The sequence below is a fragment of the Zootermopsis nevadensis genome, unplaced genomic scaffold (genome assembly GCF_977971745.1).
Source record: "Zootermopsis nevadensis isolate Lab colony 2312 unplaced genomic scaffold, Znev_1.0 Znev_ptg000016l, whole genome shotgun sequence".
Classification (NCBI taxonomy): Eukaryota; Metazoa; Arthropoda; class Insecta; order Blattodea; family Termopsidae; genus Zootermopsis; species Zootermopsis nevadensis.
This window is the reverse complement of record NW_028259148.1, coordinates 166,766-192,175: the sequence shown is the minus strand read 5'-3', so window position 1 is coordinate 192,175 and position 25,410 is coordinate 166,766. Positions and strand designations below refer to the sequence as shown.

At 41.5% G+C, this 25,410-nt stretch overlaps 4 protein-coding genes across 10 annotated transcripts in view; all 4 read left to right on the top strand.

The window, feature by feature from the left end:
* LOC110828428 (uncharacterized) overlaps positions 1–4,614 on the top strand; it is a 71,615-nt gene extending 67,001 nt beyond the window's left edge. For both annotated transcript variants that reach the window (XM_087349300.1, XM_087349299.1), the window contains 3 exons: positions 1,087–1,292; positions 2,411–2,566; positions 3,407–4,614. In XM_087349300.1, the coding sequence (XP_087205426.1) occupies positions 1,087–1,292; positions 2,411–2,566; positions 3,407–3,545 (501 nt within the window). In that variant the 3' untranslated portion in view covers positions 3,546–4,614. The remainder of the gene's footprint in view (positions 1–1,086; positions 1,293–2,410; positions 2,567–3,406) is intronic.
* Positions 4,615–5,904: 1,290 nt separating this feature from the next.
* LOC110828353 (uncharacterized) lies at positions 5,905–13,365 on the top strand. 3 transcript variants are annotated; one of them, XM_022061002.2, is made up of 4 exons: positions 5,905–8,244; positions 9,008–9,070; positions 10,077–10,185; positions 11,522–13,365. In XM_022061002.2, the coding sequence occupies exons 2-4, from the start codon at positions 9,030–9,032 to the stop codon at positions 12,029–12,031; spliced, it is 660 nt and encodes a 219-aa protein (XP_021916694.1). In that variant the 5' UTR covers positions 5,905–8,244; positions 9,008–9,029; the 3' UTR covers positions 12,032–13,365. The 3 variants fall into 3 exon arrangements, with proteins under 3 accessions (XP_021916694.1, XP_021916704.1, XP_021916684.1); XM_022061012.2 differs by lacking the exon at positions 5,905–8,244 and adding an exon at positions 8,251–8,469; XM_022060992.2 differs by lacking the exons at positions 5,905–8,244; positions 9,008–9,070 and adding an exon at positions 9,077–9,209.
* A 135-nt stretch (positions 13,366–13,500) lies between these two features.
* Positions 13,501–21,959, top strand: LOC110828289 (E3 ubiquitin-protein ligase RNF14). Of its 4 annotated transcripts, none has more exons than XM_022060884.2 (10): positions 13,501–14,710; positions 14,893–15,023; positions 15,766–15,876; positions 16,779–16,910; positions 18,627–18,737; positions 19,094–19,741; positions 20,428–20,586; positions 20,710–20,938; positions 21,194–21,366; positions 21,474–21,959. In XM_022060884.2, exons 1-10 carry the CDS (start codon positions 14,542–14,544, stop codon positions 21,705–21,707), a joined length of 2,097 nt encoding a protein of 698 aa, XP_021916576.1. In that variant the 5' UTR covers positions 13,501–14,541; the 3' UTR covers positions 21,708–21,959. The 4 variants fall into 4 exon arrangements, with proteins under 4 accessions (XP_021916576.1, XP_087205424.1, XP_021916557.1 ...); XM_087349298.1 differs by having other exon boundaries at positions 13,675–14,710; positions 19,097–19,741; XM_022060865.2 differs by having other exon boundaries at positions 13,700–14,710; positions 16,779–16,928.
* A 1,581-nt stretch (positions 21,960–23,540) lies between these two features.
* Positions 23,541–25,410, top strand: part of Alg7 (Alg7 dolichyl-phosphate N-acetylglucosaminephosphotransferase) — a 110,342-nt gene continuing 108,472 nt past the window's right edge. The window contains exon 1 of the mRNA XM_087349303.1: positions 23,541–24,610. The gene's annotated coding sequence lies outside the window, so the exon portion shown is untranslated. The remainder of the gene's footprint in view (positions 24,611–25,410) is intronic.

Sequence of the window (25,410 nt, the reverse complement as noted above, 5' to 3'; positions counted from 1 at the left end):
TGCCAAATCTCGGTCCTTCACTGCCTCCTTGGCGTGTGGTCCAGGCTGCTCCCACTTCATCCAGAATTTTAAACTTTTTAAAATCCTCATTCATTCGTTGTCTCAGGACGGATACAAACCGGATTTTAAGGGGGAAATCGAACCGGAAGGAGTGTGAATTGGTACAAAATCATGAAAGTCGATGTCCAGTTTCGGTAAGACAGCTGAAAATGCTGCTCGTTTTTGTTCTGAGAGGAAAGCGCCGTAGGGAAACTTGTTCTGACGTGTGGATTGGATTGCAGTGCCTCAGAACAGTTTTCTTTTATTAGCGGCGTTGAAAATTTGTGTCTGTTACCGCTGAGCTAGTCGGTCGGTGAATTGAGTTGGTCCGTTAGTCAGGTGGATGGATAAAACAGGCAATCACGTAGGTAGACGGACGGACAGACGCGCGGTTGGATCACAACCCGTGTGCCGATATTTTCTCGTGAACGCCGAAGATGAACCCTCTTGAATTCTAAATGTGTTTAAACTGAATTAGATTTTCTGGCATAGGAATGAATCGTGTTCCCATTTATTTTCCACCGGCAGCTTGACAACAGAGCAGTCAGAGCTGCGCGCACTTGAGATGTTCTTTTTGAACACAACAATCTCATTGTAATACGAACACGCGCATTCTGTTCCGATTGAGGACGGCTTCCGTCTGTGCCGTTAACATCTCCAGTGCTTTTTCAGTGCACGTGCCAGACCACGGCGTGTGTGAAAGCCGACACGAAATTTTGTAGATGGAGAACGACTTTCAAGTGGCAACCTTTTGATGACAAATTGCGCTGTTCTGAAATAACAAATGACTGTCAGTGTGAACACCTGCGTCTTCGAAACTTCGCGTAGGCTGGCACAGATCTCAGTTTATCTCTTCGCGGGAACGTGCTGTCTCCTCCTTCTTTTACGACCTCATCGTGGCGTTAATGTCCGTGGATGATTTTGTGTCGTGCTTTAGCTAATTTGACACTCGACAGTTTCGACAGAGCTGCAGTCGGCCATCTTCATTGTCACTCGGAAGCCTTTCCACGTCTTTCTGCATAAAAGGACATTCTCTCTTCGTTTCAGACGACAACGCTGAGGGCATCCGGTGGCTCGCGGAACAAGGGTGGTCCGTCTGTGGAGAAACTCGTGTTCCACAACCACACGGAGTGCGTGTGTGTGGACAGACTGGAAGAATTCATGCCGAGGGACAGGCCCATCGCCAGCAGCGAGAAGGACAAGGAATTGCGAGGTCACCATCACCCCGACGCGGACTCGAGCAGGACTGACAGGTAGGCCGTGGCGATGCGTCGTCGACAGAGTGAAGCCTCTTACCCCCCTCGGCCGTGTGTCCAGGAAATCTTTCGCCTGCCTGCCAGACGAGTCAGCCGTCTTTGTACTCGTCTCAGTTCAAAGACAAGTGTTTCAATCGCGTTAATACCCTCGGTTTCATTTGGTGTTTGCGACACCGCAACTTCTAATTCGTCCTGCGCTTTTGTTTGGAATGCGTAGATCGCAAGGGGTGTCCAAAATGTGAGCTTCGGCCCAAACGAAGGCCAGTAACGAGACGCCGAATAGCCTCCAGCGAGTGATCTCATTAGTCGCGCTGAAACTGGCCGACTGACAGACAGACAACTTGTATTAAGAGGCGTTCGTGCAGCGTCTACATTGAAGGTTTTCGCTGTCCACCGCCCAAAGGCTTGGTCGTGTGACTAATGGTTAGGTTCTGTCGGCAGATGGCAGTAATTAACACAAGCGTTTATCCGTACGAAATTTGGCTGGCATTGAGCGGGTTTTGGATGCAAGTCCCTGGCATAATTTTTTTATTTCCATTGGAGAAAAGCGCGTACGAGAACCAGATTATTATTAAGCGTGTCTTCACGTTTTGGCTTATGCAGTGGGGATTACTGATTCTTCCATGAGCGAATTTATTGAAATTACGGAATCTGTAACAAAAGTTAACGCGATATAATGTGTGGGCCTGTAATAAAATGTATCTCTGAACACGAAAGAAGCGGCTTCATGAATTCACTTGCGCAGAAACAAAGCAGGTCGCGTTGATGGGCGGTTAGTTGTCGGTCCAGTCCGTCAGGATGCGACTGCCTCGTGCTTTGTGTCCGCTGTAACGAGAAACTACCGCCCTATTTGGGTCGCTGAGACCTGCTCTGGCCATTTCAAAGTCTAATAACGAAGCTGCTCTTCCTCTCGTCTTATTTTGGCAGATACTTCAACGTCGTTCTGCAAAGGTTATGCTGGATCAACTGCTGAGACGTGTTTTGGTGGTAATCAGTCGATAATTTGAGCTACTGGAATTAAGCCGTGAGATATCATCGAGAATGAAGACTCGACCCCTCCCCTTCTGGTGATCCGATGATCGGATTTTCTATTCTTCAGTCTTTTGTTTTCGCAGTGACAACGAGAGCGGCACCAGCGAGTCCTGCCGATGCACCAGCCAGTTCGCGGCGCGTCGTGTCGACGGCTCCTGCGTCTGCGAGTGTTTCGACAAGCAGCGGGACTGCATCAGGTCGAAGCGCGGCAAGGAGTATCTTCCGTACGACGATCGCATGTAAGTAGGGCTGCCAACCGCCGCGCCCAAAACATTCTCGTCCCACTGACACGTGACGTTTGTGGGCTTCAGGTTGCCCAGCCCGTGTAATAAAAAGGAGTAATTTACGCATAATTGTGCGATACGTCCCTTGTTATATTTGGGGGGGGGGCGAAAGGACACCGCGGACCGACACGGACCTCGCCCGATGTTGTTGGAGCAGGAGATGCGTTCCTCGCCCTCTCGGTAGGCAATCTCAAAGGACTCGCAACTCTACGCCCAAACACGTGCTTGTGATTATTATGAAACGGCTTACGAGATAAACCCAAGGGAAGTTCAGGGGTGTCCACGCCCTTGGAACAGAACCCACACATTTGGAGCCAGTAATTGAGGAATGTTCCGGTCGGACTGCACACAGGCCTGTGTTTAGTTCGGAAGAAGCGATAATAAGGTGGGAGGAGGATAATATTAAAATGGAGGGAACCTTGCGTGGTAATGCAATTATGAAGCAATGCGTGGAGGACATTGGTGTTTGAACTTCGTGTTCTGTTGCTAGAATTTGGTGGGTTAATTATTATTTTTAAGCATCAGTTCGACACGACCTCAGATGCCTGCTCGCAACGAAGCGAAGAACCTCTTGACTTTGACTAGGACTTGACGGGAGAGAGAGAGGGCAGGATTTTTATCTCGCTGAGAATGTGGTCCAGCGACCGGAACTTTCGAACACGTTGGGGTCCATAAGGGGCAGGGAATTTGAGCAGCTGAGAGACTACCAGCGTCTCGACGGCGACCGTTGTTTCTGCCCCCTGAGTGACCGGTCGTCTTGAATCGCAGATTAATGTCTTGTCGCCTGTGCTCCAGATGCGTGCTTCGGGCGGAGTGCGTGGTCCCCAGCTGCGAGTTCGGCACGTACCTCAGGAGGGCGGGCCGGTGTCCGAGGAAGCGCGAGAAGTTCGAGGCCTGGCAACAGGTTCCCTTGCACGACGAGGAGTACAAGTAGGCGCCAGGTGACAGGACGGCGAGGCGTCGTCGTCGTACGACAGCAGTTCCGTCGCCAGGATCGTCGAAGTTCGTGGAAGAGACCAGAACACCGACACGACGTCGTGAGTGACTTACAGAATGTGTTCACCAAGTGCCATGTAAGAACTTTGATGAGAATTTTGCACAAGTGAGATCAGGCCCTTTTTAAATTGGCTTTTTGTAGGGCATTGCATTAGCCTTCCCTTTTCTCCGATTGGCTGTCGTGTTCTCAGTTAAAGAAATCTTTTGTAGTTGTAGTTTCATGTTAATGTGTTCATAAAACTTCCCATCGAAGCTGTGAAAAATGTTACACTTTCTTGTACCCTTTTGAGTTCCATACATGGAAAAAATGTTGTTGTTTTTTTGTGTCGAGATATTTGGGCACAGACGTCAAGATTATTTCACTTTTTAAGAGTTTTTGTTTGCATTATAGAATTATAAGTACATTTGTGTATGTTCGTAGCTGCACGAGAGAGTTGTTTGGTGTTCCGAACACCGAGCTACTGATTTGAAATGTGGTTAGTATTTTGAGTGATCAGGAATTGGAAACTCGAGCGCGCTCTGTGGACGGAAAAGATAATTCTCACACGAGGGAGTGATTTGGTGCCTGCCAAGTTTGGTTTCGAGAGGCAGTGCGAGTACTAGTCTTTATGATATTTGTTGTGGTGTGGCCATTTGATGCCCTGGCGTAGGTGGAAAATCGAAAATGTGGCCCCTTGCATTGGCCCGGAAATGTTTTAAATGGAGCGACAGAGAATGTTTCAGCAGTTGCGTCTTTAATTCATTCGTGGCTCTGCGTTTGTCAGACACGGAAATGGCCGCGAGAGTTTTGGGCAGGGGGTAATGGCAGAGAGCTGCATTTCCGACGTTCATAATCGTTGCAAGTGCAAACTGTATTGCAACAAAATGGCCACAGACTGAGAGAATAGTGCATTTGTTAACAATTAAATACTAGAGTTACAAGTCATAATGTACGTGTTAATATTCTGTGATGTGTCTCAAATACCTTGATAATCGTAAATAAATAAATAAATAACAAATTAATGTAATTAAGGCCAACGGCTCGTTTATTCTTGTTTATTGGTGAAGTTCCGTTCTTTTTGCTGGTAGTTCGAGTCAGTCTGTACTTTGCGAATTACCTTCCAGGTTATGTTCGCATTAAGAGGGGCGCAGTTCAAAACAAAGGCCCCCCCCCCCCTCGCAAAATGGGCGAAACGTGGCGATCGGTAAGTTTGTGGACGCTGCGCCTGAGGCTGGATTCGACCCTTGACCGAGGCGGGACCATTTGTTCCGCTAGGACCACGTGTACAGGCTGGTTCAAAAGTCTCGTCTCGTTCTTTCTCTGTAGTTAATTACGAAATGATTTCCGTCTAGTCATTCATCTTACGCGATTCTCATTTGTCCTTCAGACTCCGTGGAACAAGGACCAGACTGTCTGACCGATTTGTACCAAATTTGCTTTGGTAAAACGGATTTCATTGCGTAATCTTGACTTCGTTCAGTTGGCAGCCATTAATTTAACGAGAAACGCCCAAAATGAACATTTTCGTATCCTCTTGAGTGTTTCCGTCTCGTGTACGTTGGCTTCTTGAGGCGTGAAGATGGAGGCAGTAACTTTCTCCGAAACGCCTGTGTCTAGCTCGAGTCCGCGGACGGCATCAGCGCCTTGAGAACCTCAGACCTCACAAACCGCCAATCATTTGAAGGTGATTGAAGACTCGTCAAGAGTGCACCTGTCCGTAGCACTAGCCTTCATGCAGAATCATGCGACCTTGCTGTGAACATCTGCGGAGTTGTTTTTATATCCCTGCTGACGGATCAATTATGGCCGAGCACTCAATTTCTGCGCTGCTTAATGGAGACTTTCACTTCCTGCGCCGTCAGATTCCATAATTATAATAAAGTTACAAGAGGCTTCAGCTGGTTCTGTGCAAGAGTGGCGTAGCAAACAGATTGTTAGAAGATCAGACAAAACGTCGTGCGCTGGATTGAGCTGGCTCAGATGTGGGATTTTATGAACTGATTGACTGTCAGCTTCTTAAGAAGGAGTGGATTTCGTGGTTTTCCTCTGACAGAGCGCCACGATCTGACCGCGTGGCCGTGGGTCTGGTGAAGCGGACAAACCAATGATCAATCACCCGTTTAGTGGAATGAAGAGCCAAGGCCGACGCCAGCAGCGCCTCTCTGATTGGCAAATGGAAACATCGGCCGAGTCGCGTTCAATCGTCCCAATAAATCCGTTCTCCGATTAGTTTGATCTTTTGCCGACGAATCTGTCTGTCGCTGTGATGCCCTCGGTTTCATCATCCGTCCAGCTGACCCACCATTTCGTACGGGCCACAGTGTCCTTCCATTTCAAAGTTCACGACCTCTTGAAGCGCACCAGAATTGTTGCGTTGTTTCCTAACGTGTTAAGACGCCGTTGTGATACTCGTCTGAGCTAAAGGAAGAAAGAAATTACGTCGGATAATTACCTGAGCTCTGCGGATATTACGGAACTCAATTAAGACCAGGGCTTATCTTGCTCGAGATTTAGAGGTGTAGCAATTTCTCTCTTCCTGTACAGAAATCCCTTGACTCCGGGTTACGCCCCGTCATCCTCACGAGCGTCAAGACTTCCTTGCGATCTGCTCGCCTTAATTAAGATCGCTGGCGATACCAGAGCCACGTCCTGATAATAACCGCCCGAGTATGGAGGTGATCAGTCAGTCGTTGATCGCACTTGAACGATCAGCGCAGCCAAGGAAATGGACGCTGAGAGATTTGATGATCTCTCTGTAAGACCACAACTATGTTCAGGCATTTTGTTCTTCGCCAGGAAGAGGCGTGTGTCCTAGTGCCATCCGGTTGGCACTTTCTCAGCAAGCAGAACGCGCTCTGCGAGGGCTGTCGTTATATTCGCAGTTCGCTTGAGGCGCTGTAATTGTGGGCATGCGAGGCGCATTTCCGACACGAGGTGTGGCCATCTAACATTCTCGTAGCTCGTATTGTACCACTCGACTCTTGCAAGAAGGGCGTATGACTCGAATTTGTTGCGTTTTCAGTCGAGGCTCGCTCTTGTATGACACGACAGCCGTTTCGGAGATAAATCTGTTCCGCCGGTCCCATTTTGCGGGACTGTGCAATGAAACTGGGTCTTCATGTTTACAATTAATCCTTGTAGCGCTCTTAATCCCCGTCGCGTTTAGTAAAGGCCAAAGCTGTGAATGCGAGGTTCAGTTCGAGAGGTGACTTCACGTCGATTGAATTTGCCTCGGGGGTTCTGTCTTATTGAGAAGCAGTTTCCTAGCCACGTGATATTTCCAGGTGGTATCGAAATATTCGCCGTCATTTGCGTTCTATGGATTTTACCTCCACACAGAACAGTGATTTCTGAAGCCGCCTATTCCATGAACAGAGGCGGGGTTGTCACGTGTATGAAGTGATTAATGATTCCTTATTAAACTGTTTCATCCTCACACCTCTAACCTCTGAATCTGCAACAGTCCCTAAAATATTCCCCTCTTCGTAATTACCAAATTATTTTCGCATATAACCGAAGTCTAAGGAAAAATGGCTGTAAAAATGATTATTTGCTTTGTACGAACACGTGAAGCGAAAGTTTTGAAATTATAGGCGACTACAACCCAGAAGACCGCCATCTTCAGACTCGCCGTCGTGAAGGAATTCTTGACGAGACGGGCCCCGGAAACCACGTGACTCGATTAAAGCAGGGCCCTTGTGTCACTTTTTCGCGTGGACCGTTTGCTTGCCACGTGCTGTGTGCGAGCTACGCCAATGTTGCATCTGTAACAAGAGAAGAAGGGACGGCGACATTTGCATATAATTGGAGGTTCCAATGGGCACAGACGTGTTTACACGAAGGTATGTTGCAAGTCAGGCAACTACATTTGTTTCGTTGTAGGGAGTGCCCTCCTCAAGATAAAGTTGTTATTGGGCATGGAGACAAGGCTCCACGCTTGGAAATCGTGTGTTCGCATGTAGGAATAATGAATGGTAGATTGCATATCGTGCGTGTGTCGTGTGGTAGATGTGCTCCGGGATGTGAGCGATCTAGTGGCGACATAAGACATATTTGTTACATACTGCTTCATGCTAAGTTGATTGTACTGTAGTTTACGAGATCCTGGCTGTTTTCATAATTGATCGACGATTTGAGTTTACGGAAACGTTTGGCAAGTGTTATTTATTGGTGATGTTGGTAGGCCTATTCCAATGACGTAGCTCGCGATTCGTCTGCAAATTTAGTTCCGAGAAATTATTGATTAGGGAAGATGTCACTGCAGTAGCCCGCCTTTCGACATTCATTTGTCTATCATAGTTCGGAGATATTATTAAAGGAGATGATGTCACTAGTGACTTCAGCAGCCCCTCTTTGGAGCGGTATTTCAGGCAGCATTTCAAACCTCAGTGCAATGGGGTGTGCTCGGACGGACATCTACTTCAGGCCTTTGGTCGGTAGATGCCAGGAGACTTCGTAACGGTGCGCTTAGGATAATCATTGAAATACACTCTACGTGCTCTCTGGTGGAGATAACTGTAAGCAGCAAGAGCTTGTACGGATCGTCTTTTCCAGGGCTGCTTGAGATTCTCATTTAGTATCAACTCTTTGGCATCAGTTATGTGCATGAATATGAATATTTGCTTATCAACGTGTGTCTGAGATTTTTAGTGGAAACGTAAGTTATTGTTTGCCTTTATACATTTTATGGATTTTTTTTAACCATTTCGTGTATCAGATAGTGATATTCTCAGAGGTCATCCATATTATCATAGTCGCGAAAGATTTCCTAAGAAAGAGATGTCATGTCAAATATTCTAATCTTTTTAATAACTTTTCCTGTCAGATTTAGGTACAACTGATGTATACATTATAATCTGCATATCCTACTCACGCTTTTCTGGTAATGTATTTGTAATTTTGAATGACATTGTCGCAAAAGAACAATATAAGAATACAATAGAATTGATTTGCATTCCGTAGATACTTCATAGGCTCAATCTAAGGATGTAGAACATGCCATAACACTATTCAGTACTTGTTTCTAATACACATTAGGTAGTTATGACAGTAATTTACTGTTAATTGCTGTATTATCGCGCACAACTACTTTAGTTTACATTAATTTATAATAGGTAACAATTTTGGATGAGCAACTTGCTGTTTAAAAATTACGAATCGAAATTGTTTACGAGGGATACTCGTCTGTAAATATAAACTCTCTTTTGATATAATGTATGTTAACTCATCAGCTCTCAAAAAAGTTAACGCTCAAACTTACTGTATAAATCAGATATAGGAATATCCATTTGCAGAGTATGTCTTTTTGACAATTTTATGTGCCTATGTGACAATTGGTTTGTAATTTGACACTTAGTGCTTGTAAATATTATCCCTTGTGCTGAAAAATCTATACAATTGTTGTGATTTTTATTTTTAAGATGCTGGTTATTTACATTCATAATGCAGCTGACCCTCAGTGGTGAACTTCTTGAGAATAACAGGTTAGTACAGCACAGAATGAATATAACAAAGTCGGAACCAGACTCAGACCCAGAGGCACAGCAGTCGCATAGTGAATCCCGGTTCATGAATGTGTACCAGAAATTTCTATCACTGCCAGCGTCATTTACTGAAATTAAGGTGAGTTTGATGGATGTTTGGGAATGAGGCTGGCATTTCTTCCTTCTGATTGTATTAGTTCAAGAACTGTTTGTTGTTTCTTACTTCATTTTAACCCTGGTAATTTAGCGTGTTTTATGTACTGAAGTGTGCAATTTGACATACAAAGGATCTTCCATGTTAAGAAGTAAATAATACAAATTTCGTTTTACATATTTTATTGAGTCTGCTGTACCTATCAAATGAAAGATTTCTATGGATTCTGCATAACTTTTCTTAAATGATGTGGCATTTACAGTGTTATATTGGATGGTGGGCCCTAGAATCTACAGTTGAATTGCTTTCAGTTGTTAAAATTGTTCTTGATAACCACAATTTTGTATTTTGATTTTCCTATGAGGTACTATTCATTATCACGTGTTCTTCACACAAAGTATGTAAAATGTGTTCTTGTGCTTGTGTGACTGTTGTTGCTGTCTTTCATATTACTTTATTAAGAATTTGAAAAATAAATACAAACTTGGAGTGTCAGTTTCAGCTTGAACTCGTAATAAAGCGTGTACTGCAGATTGCCTTCAAGGGGGAAAGGAAAATATAAGGTGCATTTGTGGTAATGATGTGAACTGTTTTCGCACACACTCCCTCTCTCTGACTCTCATTTTGAGCCTCAGACTTAGTAGCTGGAGGCACGAGGTGCTTGCGGTGTCCATACACTGGGAAGTTTGTGTTTCTTTAATGTAAATTTGTCGTGTTTAAGTCGCTAATTTTTCATTCTTTCAGCTTCAAGGTAATGAGCTTTTATAGTAGAAGTAGTGTGGTGTGGTTGCTTGTTGTAAGCAGTAAGGAAGACACCTGATTCAGCATGTTAAAATGAAACTGGTTCCCCAGGCCATCAAGGCAGGGACTGAAGAACACAGCGAGGCACACCAGCGTTACAGTGAACCCGAGGCCGCAGACAACAAAGAGCATCAACTGCATTCTCCCATCTGAAGCTGAGGCGAGTTCTTCTTTTGAACATTACGACTCTAGCAGGTCAATGAGAACGGCGTTTATGTCGTGATCGCCATTAGACGGAAAATTGGTTGCTCAGTGCCTAGCTTTGTCCACGTACAGTTCGCATGTCATTGCCACTTCTGACATCAGAGCTGATGCTTTGTAGCTACATCATGAAATTTTCACAACGCCCACTGTCGGATGTATCACCAAATCTTTGTCCTACTTCATCACCCATCATGCATCATGATGCTAGCCCCCACCACAATGTTTATCAGCGAGGACTGCTTTCAGTCACTAGCATCTCTTATCAACTGGAAGGCTCAGTAAACATGTCGTCTGTGTTTGTGTTGCCAAAATTAGTCATTTCTACTGTAGGCGAGGTAAGAGACGCGTAGACAGCGTACCAACCGAAACAGAAGTAGAGCGTGATGTGTCGGCCTGCCATACCCACTTGACCAGGTAACGGAGTGATCTTTTGTAGTATTTTTATAATTATTTGAGATAAAATTAACTCAGTAAATGACTGTTTTGAACTCCGTTGCTCAGCAGTTGAGGATAGAAACTGCAGTAACAAAATTCCAGTTCTATTGTAACATCTGGTTTCTGTATCTGTAGTACAAACTGCAGTCGTCACTGGACCATTCCGTGTTGTACTATTATGAAACCCACTGTAAAATTATTTCCCCCCAAAAAGTGGATTTTATGATATTGTGAGATTTTTCACCCAAAACTAATTTCTTGTTTTTCCTCACTCATGCTCCATTGTCTTATTACCCTGTGTGTGTAAATTTTGAAGCTCCACTGTGTAATAGAAGAAAACCGTTTCACTTCTCGTTGATCCAGTTTCTGTTTTGTGGTAGAAGTTAATTGTGTAGATGTCCCTCAAATACCATAGCTTAGTACTTAACAACTTCTTTTCTTGCTCCTTGTGCCTTAGATCGCGCGGGTCCGAAGCTTTAAAATAATTTGCATTGTGGTATTTGTACATGTTGCATAGTCTTAGATAATGCCAACAAATTCTGTGTCGTAACTTCAGATATCATCATATTTTTTAGGTTATTGATATTTTACATAAGTACACCCATATAAACATATTTGTTCATGTACATAATTCTGATGCTGTATTTGGTTTAGTTGGAGGACTGCGACATGCAATCTCACAGTCTCCGCAGGTGCCACAGATGTGGAATCTGAAATCTCGCCTGAGACTGGTGAGATTGATTTAATTTTAATGTGATGTTTTAACAGGTATTAAGGTAACATAGTACAAAGGACAATGGGTTCCTTGTACAATTATTTATATTTTAGAAGTAATAATTTGTTGTTTATTTTCTTAGATGAAAGAAATTTTGGAAACACGTGGACAGGTGTCCAGTCAGCAGACATTATATTGTGAATCCATGAATGAACAGGAATATTTTTTACTCAATAAGAGGGAGAAGTTTAAAGAAATAATAAGAAACAGAAGAATAAATGAATCTCCAGAGCATCGACAAAAGCGTTTAAACCAAATGAAACAGCATGCAAAACTTCGTAGAGCAAACGAAACTCCTGAGCAACGACAGAAGCGCCTCAGTCAAATGATTATTTATTCTAGGCAACGAAGGGCAAGCGAGAGTCTCGATCAGCGTGTAAAACGACTCGGTCAGATGAATAATTACGCAAAACACAGAAGAGCAAGTGAAACCCCAGATCAGCGCGAAGAACGAAAGCAAAGACTACGAGAATGGCAAAGCTCGAGAAGAAGCAGTGAGACGCCAGAGGAACGGCAGAAGCGCCTAAGTTACATGAATAGCTATGCGAAGCAGCAGAGAGCAAATGGAAGTCTCCTAAGAAGTGAAAGATGACAACAAGGAAAGGGTACAGTAAGAAGAGAAGGTGCATTTCCAAAACAACACGAAGTGCACAAATCGTGCGCAGTACAAAGAACTTATGAGACTATGGAACAAAAACAAAAACAAGCTGAATGTGTACAGGAACAAGGTGATTGTCGTGGAAGACGAGAGACAAAGTTTGCGGTACATAAAACATCTGAAGCCCCAGAGCGACATGAAGAGAGGTATAGATATGAACAAGAGAAAGATGTGCAAAGAAGAAGAAATAAAAATTGGAGGAGTATATGGACAAGGCTACAAGAAGAAATGTTTTCGCTTCAGAGAACAAAAACAAGACTGGCACATGCAGAAACAAAATGAACAATGCTAGCGACAAGATGCGACAGTTGCCTTACATAAAACAAGTGAAAGTTTAGAACAGCTTGATCATCGATGTAGATGATGATAGGAAATAAATCAAATTAATAAAGAAGCAAATTTACAAAGGAATGAAGAGCAGAACTGATGTGAAACATCATGAACATTTAATAAACTTCTAATTTAGATGTAAGTTAATGTTGAAGTGCTTCTTCTAAGCACATGAACAAGAATTACAGAATATGAATTAAAAATTACCTAAATGTTTGTCTTCAGTTTGAAAAATGTTTACATTCCACAGCAGATTGTGATGGAAATTCGTACTCTGTGTTGGTAATTTGTGTACCGTATGGGAATGGTTCTGAATTTTGAAAACAGTGTTATCCTGTAGAACACTGGAAGATTGATTTAAAAACTTGAAAAACATAAATTAGGCTCAAAGATGGTATTACTCAGATGCTTTGACATGGGTAGGAGATGAGATTGAACAAAGTACTGACTTTATGAAAGTGTTATTACCTAATAAATAGCTTAAGGTACACATAAAATTGTATTACAGACTCAAAAACAATCAAATTGTAAATTTGAGAATCTTCGAGGTGTGATGGATGCTTTTCAGTGATTGTATTTGCTGTTGCACTTGGTGTCTAAATGAAGCACAAAGCAAAGAGCTTTTGTTGTCTGTTTCGATGTTTTGTTACGGTGTCTGTATTGATATATTGCTGGCAGTTGAGCTGGGAAGGCCAGCAAATGATTGTGCTTAAGAGGAAGAATGGCATGTTGCTAGCAGAGAAGAGGTTATTCCTGAAAGCACAGATGGAAGTGCAATCTGTACGCAAAGTTTACGTACTTTCTGGGGTTTTAGATTTGTTGTATTGCAGGAGCATGAAGATAGTTGTTTCAAGGGTCTCGTGTTACTAGTTAAAAAACTATATTTTTAAAGTTGGTTATGGTGTGCAGATTAGAGTTTAAATAAAGTGACAATATTAGATGGTGTTCGTAGATCTGTTGGAAACCTAACCTCATGTTCTTATCCCCTTGTCATCCAAAGTTAGATGGCAGTTGTTTTGGCAACATCATAACTGCCTATTTCATCGAGTATGTCGAAGTATAATTACATACTTATTGCATAGGCTATTTGAATTTCTGAGTAGCTTTGTATTAGTATGGTCACATAGACATCCATAACTGCCTATTCAGGCTGAATAGATTTCTGCTAAGGTATGTGTTCTGGCTGTATAGATGTGTGTAGAGTTGTATGTCAATTTGAATAATTGTAGACAACCATTCAGCTGCTTATTATTATGAATATTTTACTGTGTATTAATTTGGCTATTCAATACCTTTCTGAATTCTCATTGATCTTCCTGTTTGCATGCATATTATTCTGTACATGCAGATACCTTTTGAGTTATCACTGTGACTGTAGATACAGTTATCCTGACTACATAGATGTTTAACCAGCTAAAGAGATCCCGTTTAGCTCCCTTTTTATTTTTCTGGGCGTTTGAAATCTTGTCAAGGTGATGATTCTGACTGTTTACACATACACCCAACCACCCATTAGGTATGAATCTTGCCCATTCCTTTGAACCCGGGACTGTGTGCCAAACTACTTTGATACTTTTAATTTTAGAATTGCTTGCCTCCTAAACATTGGCAAGGATATATTAAATGGGGATAGAATTAATGTAGGCTGCAGCATGGCGCCACTACTCAGAAAAGCAAAATTAATATAAGAAGAACTATAAGGGACGTATCCTCTCATTTGAATCGCGTTTTAATAATAATTGGGATATCGTTACAATTATAACTGTTGAATATGGATAATACATCAACAATGCACATGGGGCAAAGTCTGCTTTAAGACATTCATTTATAACCTAAAAGTTTCAGGTTGCTTGAATCCCGAGCTGTTAAGACAGAACCGGAACTGCTCGAACTATCCAAGACGCGCACCATTGGTCGTGACGTCACTGCGCTCGAACTTTTCGAGTAGTTTTCCCATGCATAGCATTTATCTATGAGCTAATGTGTGCAATAACGTGTAATCGAACTGGTAAGGTTGAAATTGTTTGTGGCTGTTAAATTAAGCTGGAGGTAGAATTCGTTAAAGAAATTTGTTGTGTGATAAGTTCAGTTTACAACTACAATACCTTTTCTATATGTCGAGCAAGGAAAGTCAGAGAGACGAAATATGCGCTCTAGAAAGTATTTATAATGAGGAAGAAATACAAACTCATGAAGAAAATGGCCTTCTTGGAGGTCAGTTTTATGCCTACATTGAGCTTCCGGCTGGATTCAGAGTTGTCTTCAGGGATTTACGGAAGGAAGGTTGGAAGAAAACTTTATTAAATCATGTAAACATTTCTGGTGAAAGTAAAAGGGTTACGTAGTTCTAAAATAAAAACAATGACAACTTGTAGCATGTTTATAATCTATAAGACAATAATTTCAAGCATGTTTGTTCTTTAGTATACTTCGAAGTGTTATTTAATAGCCTCTTTCTGTATTAGATTCTAGTTTTGAAGAACTGCCATTGAAATGTCTTCCGCCCATAAGTCTGCACTTCAGCCTTCCAAGTGATTATCCATTTCATTCACCACCGGTATATAGGCTGTCTTGCCAGTGGTTAAAGAAAAATAAGGTATGGAATTACTTAAATATTACGTTTTTTGGGATGGTGTGAGATGAAGTCTGACGTCGGAAATTTTTATGTTTGCGTTTGTAATGCAGGAAACGAACATTAGAATTAGGCAACACACCTTGTTTTGGAATCTGTTCTTGTTCAGGTACATGAAGAAATTATTGAAGAATATTGATTTGAAACCTGTACAGATAAACTAATGAACGTACGCTTATTTTGATTACATTTAGAGTGGAATAGAACAGTTTGTCAACATCAACCTTGATGCACAAAAATGTTTTCAGCAGTGTATGATTTAAGCTATGTAAAGAGCAGTCCCTGTGTGTTGTGAGTGCTAAGCATGCATTTGATACGTATTCAGATGTTAAAGAAATTCCTGACTGATATGGAAGTTCAAGGTTCACCTCTTTCATCACAAAAGTTCATCACTGGATATTAATCAGAGCCGTTATACTCTAGTTCATGCTGTCACAACTTGCTTCGGTAATCTTGTGTATGTGCTTTGTTTCCTTCGGCTTAATTGGCGTAATGAGACTAGCTCTACAATACAAACCTCATCCCTTCATATTTTGATTTGCTTCTTGCATGTTTAAAAGTGCAGTGCTGATTTAAATTTAATCTAACTTGTGGTAATGTGTGAAATTGATGTAGACCTGACCAAATTTAAGTAATTTGTTTATGCTCAGTGTTACGAACACAGTTATAATCTATGACGCTTTTGCTATGCAATTTACCTTTGCAGGTAATGTTGTTGTGCAAGAAGCTGAATGCAATCTGGAAGGAAAATGAAGGCATGGAGGTGTTATTTTTGTGGACACAGTTTCTTAAGGAGGATGCTCTTAAATTTCTTAAGGTAAATGTAAAGTTCTTTTCTTAAACTCGGAGGAATGTTTGCATTTGTGTTGCATTCGTCCTTGCTGTTTGGAAAGCGATGGTGCCAACATTTACCACTGTTGATTTCATGTCTGCACAGTGGTGAACATGTCTGGAATCGCAGAGTCCATGCAAAGACAACTGAGATCTGTGGTTGAAGCTCAGAATAGTTATTAACATTAATTCATGCTTTTATTCAAATCAGGCTGACATATTGGTATCTTCTTTTATATATATAATATATCTTCTCCTTCTTCTTCTCTGGTGCTCCTCAACGACCCTCCACCCTCTGTCTCGCACCACCACCCTCCAATTTCTGCATCCCAACACTCTTGCGCCCCCCTTCACTCTATCAACCCAACTGAGCTTGGGGTGGCCCCTCTTTCTTTGGTGGGTCACTGTCTTCCATCCTAGCAACATGCCCTGCTCACCTTCGTCTAGCGGATCTAATAATACTCGTGACGATAGGTTAAATACAATTCTGCATTATATCTCCTTCGCCATTGACCGTTTTCACTCGCTGGCCCAATTATTCTTCGTAGGGCCTTTCTTTCAAACTCAGCAATGATACGGATATCATTTTCTGTTAAGGTTCATGTCTCAGATGTATATAATAAGAGGGGCCTTATCAGTGTTTTGTAGATCTGCAATTTTGTTGGCCGGGATGTACAATATATGGCACGACTAATTGTGAGCGATGGTGCAGAAAAGCCACATATGAACAGATACAAGGATATTTGACTGATTATAATTATGTACGTAAGCTGTGTACTTACATCACTTCTGGTTCTGGAGTTAGAAAATTCTAGGTCCTCGGTTTTTGTTGCACGGATGTCACGTCCTGCTTGTACGCTGGAGTTACGCTGTTTGTATTTCTTCTAGATTGCGGACGTTCTTGATGTGAGTCCTCGTGAAACAGCCTTTATAAAACATGAAGAATTTAGACGAGCCACGAGGGCACTTCATTTGGAGGAAGAACAGAAAAGGAAGAATGAGAAATCTGAAAAAAGAAATGTAAATGCACCTTCCAAGGCAAGCTGATAACTTATGGTCATATTAAGCGAACTGGTCTTTACAAAGTTATCCAGTTGTAAATGCATGTCTTTTTCACCTCTTAGAATTATACCGCATGAATGTTTGTCTCTTTATCAACATTTTTTGCAAGACGCTTGGACTGGTCGGTGTAATGGATGACGTACCTAGTAAACCCGCTGCTCATTTAATCTTTTTATGTCAAGAACTTCCATATATTGGCAAAACTGCATATACCAGTAGCTACATTGGGAGTGGAGATCTGTACGAAGAGGACTTTTACATAACAAAACTGAAAAATTAACTTTTCTAGTCTAGAACCCTTTAATGTGTTTAAATTTCTGTTTATTTGGTTTGGGGTTAACGAAGTATGACCATCCTGTGTAACCCTGGGTTCTGTAGGACTGGTCCAGTTATTTGTCCACTCTATTTTTACATCACTTGTTTTTCATAAAACCTTTTCTATGTATCCACCCATCTCTCTTACTCTGAGCAAGTAATTTCCTTTATCCTTAACAATCAGTAGTTTTCTTAATATGAAGTTCTTTGTAGTAATTTAACCATATCTTCCATTTGAAATTCATCTTCCAACATGTATTTTCATCACAGCGTAAAATGGTGTGTTGGCATCTTCCAGTTCACTGCATTTGGGACCCGTTCCTCTCGTTCCCATGCCCCCAGTCTTTGCCTTACCGCGAGTGACACTTGACTTGCGCGTGAAACGGGCGCCTTTCACAGTGCAGTTGGCGTACTGCATGAGAAGCACGAACAGCGTGCGTGCGAGCTCTACGTCGTATTCACCTCCCCTTTTGTCACTGGTTTCTACGCAAAACCGTGTATGAACGTCTCTTGTGCTGTGTGTTATGGACTGAATAGGCAGCATTCACAGGAAGTGAACGGGCACTGCAGAATTCTCATGCTACTCCGTGCTCTTAATTTCAAAATAATGGTTAATGTCAATGTTTTCACTGGAATTAAAGACATTTTCCTAATTGAACCAAATGTGATATCAAATCTTCTTGAGCAAATCATCTTGGTGGAATCTAGTATGCTGATTTCCTTGAAAAACACTTTTCTTTTTCTCGGAGGATATCTGCCTTAACGTCTGTGAAGGCACATGGTTGCGGGATGACAGTACCCTTCCCCACTTTTCATGCCAGGTGTGTAATTGGTGTAACATCCATTTTCTGGGCACATGGATCAGTCACAGGGGGTCTGATTGTGTGGCCTCCAAGTTCTCCTTAACTGAACTTGCTTGATTATTTTTATGCGGATGCACCAAATAAAGTATTTATGCTCCAGCAGTGCAATAACATTATTTGTTTTGTCCTAGTAGCTGTGACATACATTAGGGGCCATCGTAGACAACTGGTTCATGTCGAGGACTCCACTGTCTCTTTGAAGCTGGAGGAGGTAACTGAGTGGTTCTTATGGAGGAATTTGTAGAATTGTATGCTCATTCCCATTAAATAGTTGGATGTTTGTGTTAAATATAATGTAAAATTCAGACTGAAAAGAGACAATAACGAAATGTATACGTGATTGGACAGTTTACTTTAAACAGTTTTTAAACGAGAGCGGTGAATTGAGCAACAATTTGTTTACATTTTCTGCTCAAATTATCTCCTGAACAGTTTCGCCATGTGGCTCTGCGTCTTCTTTTGTGTGTGGAAATAATTGAGCTCGGCGTTTTTGCAGCAGTCGGACTACGCGCCGGCCGCTTGTGACGATGCCGTTGAGTACCCAAGGAGCAAACAAAGAGGCAGACCGAGATGGGGTAGAAGTGACAGAGGCAGAAATCAACGGAAAGTAAGTACGTCATTTGCGTAGCTTCATATTGTGTTTGTGTTTAGTGGATTATCAACTAATTCTTCAAGGATTCTGTACGTATGACTTGATATGTTGACGTTCTTCTGGGTTTTGGTGCCATATAGTCTCATCGTTGGATGCCAGTATTTGAGAGAAACATACTTTCTACATCTTCAAGGTTGAAGTGATCATGTGGAGTACATCTTCTCCAGTTTGCTGAATGTAAATAAATAAATAAGAGAACAACTTGGTTTTAAATTTTAATTTTAAAACAATTTGATTTCGTTAAAGTGTATAACTATTGCACAGTCTGGTTAATTTATTTTCTCATTCTTGACATTTTATTTCTCTTTCAGCAGAAATGTAATGAAGTCTCTGAATTTAAAACTGAAAATTGTGTTCCTCAGAAGACTGAAGCCATGACAACCAGTATTCAAAGTACAGGGACTGTTCAGGGTAACTGCAGTAACTCAGGAGTGTCTGTTTACGGCAGTAATAAAAGAAGTGGAAACTGGGCACAGAGACGCTATCATAGAGGAACTGCTGGTAGGGTACACAATTCTTATTATAACAGGTCTGTGAGAAGAGGGAACAACCATTGGGTCTCGGTAACCGGTTCTAATAGTGGTCAGGTGGTCAGTGAGGATCTAGCTAAAGACAGTCAATGTCACAAAAGTTCCTCAGAACCTGGTGGTGTATTAGATCGGCGGTGTAGCGACGGCAGTAAGGCGGCAAATGTGGGGAATGCCTCTCAGAATTGTACTGTTGATAATCAGGAGGAAGAGGCTGTGGTTACTTCGGACGGTGTAGAAAGAGCGAAAGCTTCTGAATCCTTAGATGTTGCGAGAAAACAACGTTCAAAGTCAGTTCAGTCAAATGCGATGCGTGACAGTGCTCTGGCCAGACCAAAGACGTCAATCGTTCAGTTGCTCAGGGACTACGACGAGGCAAGACAGCGGGTGGAATTCAGCCGTAGCATCCACACTTGCAAGATTTGCTTTCAGGTAAGTTCCCTTGTCCTTGTTTGTGTGGTGTTTAGATACAGTGTGTTCATATCCATATAGGTCTCAGTTTTTATTCCAGAGCATCAACGACGGAAGAAATTGACAGTATCCTGTCTAGTGCACGTGTGCACAGATGTTCCAAGAATGAGTATGTGTACTGTATATAACTTCTGGGGCCCAAAAGTCCATAGTAGATTTGCAGAAAACTTCATCGTTGTAGAGGCAAATTGTTTCAGACTTTGTTCTGTTTGACAAACTCGGGATGTGAAATAAACGAGACTGTCGCTTCTGCGGTAGGGTCGCAGTGAAGAGGATGCTTAGCATGTCTCGGAGAAACATTAATTACGCGTAAGAATTTCTTTGTGGAGGATAATGCAGATATTGATTTAGGCGGTGAAAATGTGGACTAGATGAACTGAGTCAGGATTGGGGAGATCCAAAGGCAAACTTCTGTGGCAGTGGATTGCTGCGCTGCAAAATGTCGCGGTTGTATGTCAACATTCCAGTGTGACACTGGCGTAGGCTTGCGGCCAGACTCGTGCTACACGCCGGTGAATGTTCGTATTTTGTGGTTGTTTGGGCAGTTACTGCGTGGGTGAGACCGTGCAGCAGGAAGCTAATTATTGTTCTGTCCTTTCTTTTTGCTGGTGTAGGAGACTTAGGCTTATGTTCCTGTTGATTTGTAGGATAAGCAGGGTTCTCAGTGCACTCGTTTTGATGGCTGTGGGCATGTCTTCTGTAAGAGCTGCGTGGCAGAATATTTTGAAGTGCGGATAAAGGATGGCAACGTGAAGAGCATTTGCTGTCCGGAAGGGAATTGTACCTCTGAAGCAGTGCCTGGTCAGGTGAGTAGCTTGTTTTTATATGTCCAGTCTGGATTTTGGTCTGGGCTGTCCTTGTCCCCGTGAGTTGTACCTGGTTATTTGTTCTAGAATGATGGTATTTTTCTGATTTCTCCTCTTATGTAGGTGCGAGAGCTGGTGAGCGCAGAATTGTTTTCACACTATGATGCAGTACTTCTGTCATCCTTGTTGGATACAATGGAGAATATATTATATTGTCCAAGGCCTGCTTGTCAGTACCCAGTCATCTTGGAACCTGGGGAAAACATGGCAACATGTCCGTCATGTGCGTATGCGTTCTGTATCCACTGCAAAATGGTGTATCATGGCATCGAACCCTGCAGGTTAAGGTCTTGTGAGTACAGTTGCCTTTTTAAGTTTATTTTGAGTGTCTTTTCGTATTTGTTTTGCTTATCTTTGTGTTTTTGGAAGTTTATTACATGGCACAAGTTTCTGTTTAAAGACTGTAGGAAGAGCAGAGGTTTGGGCTTAGGATCTCTGCATAGTGGTTTATGTACTCCGTATCACAACAACGTTTGTTCATTAGTACAGTAAAAATATTTACTTTTAACTACTGACTTGACATGGATGAACGTTGTGCGTGATGCAGATGAGCGCCGTCGCCTGGTGGAGGAATACTGCAATGCAAGTGACGAAAGGAGAGTGCAAATGGAGCAGCGTTATGGCAGAAAACAGTTGCAGACGTTGGTGGACACGTCACTTTCTGAGAACTGGCTAGCCAGCAACAGCAAGAAGTGCCCCAGCTGTGGTGCTGCTATAGAGGTAGTGCATTGTTCTTGCCAGAAATGTCCTTCAAATCACAAACAGACTCATTCTCATTTCCATTTTGTCAGCAAATAACATTTTCTTTTGTTTGCCTCCGCCTCCAGAAGTCGGACGGATGCAACAAAATGGTTTGCTGGAAGTGCAACACATTCTTCTGCTGGCTGTGTGAGGAACGCCTCGATCCTGAAAGTCCGTACCTGCATTTCAGTGATCGTTCTTCAAAGTGTTACAGACTACTCTTTTATGGAGTGCCGTTTCCAGATGACGAGGATGATTGGTGGGTGGCGCCTGGTATATTTCTTGAAAATAATGATGATGATGATGAAGATGATTACTGAATCAAAAATTCTTTCAGGCATAGGTAAAGAAAAGGTGTATAAATTGTTGGATTCTTATGGTAATCTTAAGGGGTTCATCGGTAATGGTTCACTTGTCTCAGATTGTCCATGTTACTATTTTAATGGAAGGTAAAATTTTGGGAGAGAGATGAGAGTTAATGAGCATAAATGCTGTGTTGCTTTGATTAAAATGTTATGTTTCACTTGTTGTTTGTTAAAAATTTATGAAACATTGTAGATGAGAAACTGTTACACTTTTTCTCTGTTTGCATTTAATACCTTTTTTCTCATACTGACCCTTGATTGTCCGTCAATTCCCGTCATTTGTATTTCCTGCCAAAATAAAGGCACAGTTTGGAAGTGCAAAAAATATAAGGAATGCGATACAAAGGGTCGCACTGTCTTTGTTATCACTGTGCATCTGCACAGTCTCCATTTTGTCACACTGCCAAGTGTTCATTGGCACCTTCGCTAGATGCAACAGGAAACTAGCGCTGGCGTTATTATTTCTGGGATTTTGCTACGTGGAATAACAGATTGCATGTTTTCTTTTCTCGTGGATTAATCTTAGATTAACAGCCGATATACAGGCAAGGAGCAATCTTTGTAGTACAGTTCTATATATTCAAGCTGCTTAGACTGTTTTTTGTTTTTTTTAGAACTACCATCCTAGAGATGATGATATTTCGGGTTTTGATGCAATGTAAACTCTCGGCTAAATGCCATTGTCTCACCAGATTAATCCAAGTTGTCACAACTGGAGAGATTCAACTTCAGTAATTAAAATCAAATTCTTATATTAATTAAAATTTGTTGGTGCTGGGGATGCCACATGAGTGAATAGCCAGGCTGTTTTGGTGACCACTGCTCACCTTCACGTAAAGCCAAGGTCTATAATGTGGTGAGTTTTATCACCGCACATCATCACGTGCCTCCGTGGCTTGGTACTTAGATTTGCGCAGTTGTAACTTTTACTGTGTTTATTCGTGGAACAACCTTGCCCAGAGGATCTGGGAAAAGTTCCTTCTGTTATGGGAAAAGCTGTTACTACTGACCCCTGTTTTACGTTTCTGACTACGAGTGGGTCTACAAAACGTGGCAGTGGAATATCAATCGCAGAGTTCACATTTTGGAGGAATCTGTACGTTATGAAATGGCCTTACTCTGCTTGGAGACGACGAACGCTTTTCCCTAGAGTTGAAGTCTGAAATTATTGCAAAATGTGATAGCCTGTTGCATACCATGTTAGATACATAATTATTACCGCATTATTCTGATTGATTTGTTCTTATCTGTTAACACCTGACATTTACTTGTATTTCTTTTACCTGTTTTGTTGTATGTGGTGTAATTCAGCAAGTTCTGTCTCTCAGGAGTAGTATTGAAAGAATGCAAGTAGTATAAATGTTTGTATTGGCAAAATTTACCTGCAATAAACCTCGCAGCTTATGAAACTGATTAGCAAGTGAAACAAATGTCATAATTGGCCTTATGCCGGTTAAGGCAGTGAACTAATAAAAGATTTGATTGGATTATTATTTAGAAAATGTAGCCCATCAGGCCATGACTTACAATTTATAACATTTTACTGCCATGCTAGTTGAGACATCTACATTGTAATGAAAGTAGGTGGTCTGTTTGAATGTGTACTGGTATAAAAAACTTTTATATCACTTGTTCTTATGAGAGTTGTACTGCAGTGGAGTTCACGAATTTTACAAATTTGATCATGTCTACAGTTATTAGGATTTGAGGTTATGGCAGTAAGCACAAAGACTGCTTGCTTTTGGGTTATAGCACCATGTAGTCTGGTAGTAGTTTACCATCATTTCAGAGGTTATATCATCGGAGTGATCGTGTTAGTAAGCCAATGGCATTATTGTGTTACTGGTATGTTTGTGTGAAACTTGTGCTAGACGAACATTTTGCACTCGCTTTTTCTGTAGGTGGCCATAGCTGCATATGTAAAATAGTAGGATCCTATATAAAATTCTGTAAGGTAATTTAACGTGTGAGTGAAAAGGAGCAACAAAATGTGGTGAGACCTTTCATTCGAAAGCGGCCGTCACTCTGATGGCCGGAAAAATAAAATGTTTGCTATCAGACGAAAGAGGTAACAATTTTGTTTGTGTGTGTATAATAGAACGTAGTACGGCACGGGCGAGCGAACAGTCTTTTTGTTTCGATGCGTTGTTTTTAATTCGGCGAATGTTAATAATGTTCGGTTGCGTAACATTTGTGTTGGAGTTAAGGAGAATTTAGTGATGGGACTTGTTCATTGATGTAGGAATAATAACCAGAGTAAGTAAATTGTGTTGTCGGTACCAAACGAGTAGCAGCATCAAAACTTAATAAGTATCGGAAATAGGCTAATGATGTGACCCATCCATGGCTTCAATTTCGGATAAAATAGTGCTTACGTTGTAGCACTAGTAATAAAACTGCGGTAAGTTTGTATGGAATGAGATTCCTGTAACCCTTCAGTATTTACCGGAAAACGTAACATCGGTAAGCTAGGAATTTCTGATGCTGCAGTTTGCACGCAGAAGGTAGAGGGATAATCATAATCACAGCATATAACTGTTAAGGAGAGGTTATCAGACTTGGGTCGGGGGTGCCAACGAAAGAGAGAAGAATGGAAGGTAAACGGAATAAGACAATTTCTACGTTCTATAATTAATCGAATACAGCCTACCTCGGATCCATTCATAGGTTGGCAAGAGCAGAATGTGATATCAAATTGTCGTGCCGAGTGATATTTAATTTGTGCGTCGGAAGCACGTTGAAACAAGTAGTGCAGTGTAATTTAATAAGAGTTTTATTATACTTGAATTTTGTGAATGTGGTGTGAGAATGTAATTCTTGAAACGTGAGCCAGCACACCCAAACATCGCATTAAACAGGTGAGAAGAATTTGAAGTTTTGTAATAATTATAATTTGATTTTAGTCATACTGCTGCAGATGTATGAATAATGTACCAGTAACTATTTGCAATTTCTGTACTAGAACCATGTTTCAGTCTAACCTATTAAGATCCAGTATTTTATTGAAGTATATATTAGGAGACTATTGGAGTTTTGGAATGTTTCCTGGTGAAAATAAAACATTTATATCCTTCATTAAAATATCAAAAATTAAAAACTAGGCTTAAGGTACCATTGTTTAAATATAAAATATTGAGCTGTGTCATTAAATACTGACAGGTGCTCATCCATTAGCCACTGCTTAGTGTTTAAAATTCAAATTGCCCATTATTCATAATTCTTTTGAGACTTGTATGAAAGAACTGTTAAAAATGTTTTTGCATCTTTCCAAAAGCATGAGGGACTGGCAGGTGGTCCATGAAGCTGGTACTTTTTCTTTGTGTTAACAATATGTATCATTACACTTATCAAAAGTATTCTTAGTTATGCACAAAGTCACTGGTATGATATATACACATATCTGCATAGTAGAGTTAATATACCTAAAGTTTTTTACTTACCTTTACATGAACTTAGTTTGGCACCTGCCGTAAATCTAAAAGTATTCTTCTGTTAAGGTAAATATCCTGTTAAAGTTAATTTTTACCCAAAATGTTTTCCGATACTTCATTATGTAGTGAACATGGGCAAAATGAATTAATGTAGGTTTTCTTTTGAGACTCAGATGAAACACTGATGTAACTGCATAAGTAGATGATGCACTCAGCTTTTGAACCAT

What these genes read in the sequence shown, in the direction of transcription:
- LOC110828353 (XM_022060992.2), top strand. Translation starts at nt 9,160, where the DNA reads ATGTGTACCAGAAATTTCTATCACTGCCAGCGTCATTTACTGAAATTA. An exon ending in CGTCATTTACTGAAATTAAG is followed by an intron (nt 9,210 to 10,076) that starts GTGAGTTTGATG and finishes CTGGTTCCCCAG; the next exon opens with GCCATCAAGGCAGGGACTGA. An exon ending in TTCTCCCATCTGAAGCTGAG is followed by an intron (nt 10,186 to 11,521) that starts GCGAGTTCTTCT and finishes TTATTTTCTTAG; the next exon opens with ATGAAAGAAATTTTGGAAAC.
- LOC110828289 (XM_022060865.2), top strand. Translation starts at nt 14,542, where the DNA reads ATGTCGAGCAAGGAAAGTCAGAGAGACGAAATATGCGCTCTAGAAAGT. An exon ending in GAGGCAGAAATCAACGGAAA is followed by an intron (nt 18,738 to 19,093) that starts GTAAGTACGTCA and finishes TTTCTCTTTCAG; the next exon opens with CAGAAATGTAATGAAGTCTC. An exon ending in GCTGTGGTGCTGCTATAGAG is followed by an intron (nt 21,367 to 21,473) that starts GTAGTGCATTGT and finishes CTCCGCCTCCAG; the next exon opens with AAGTCGGACGGATGCAACAA.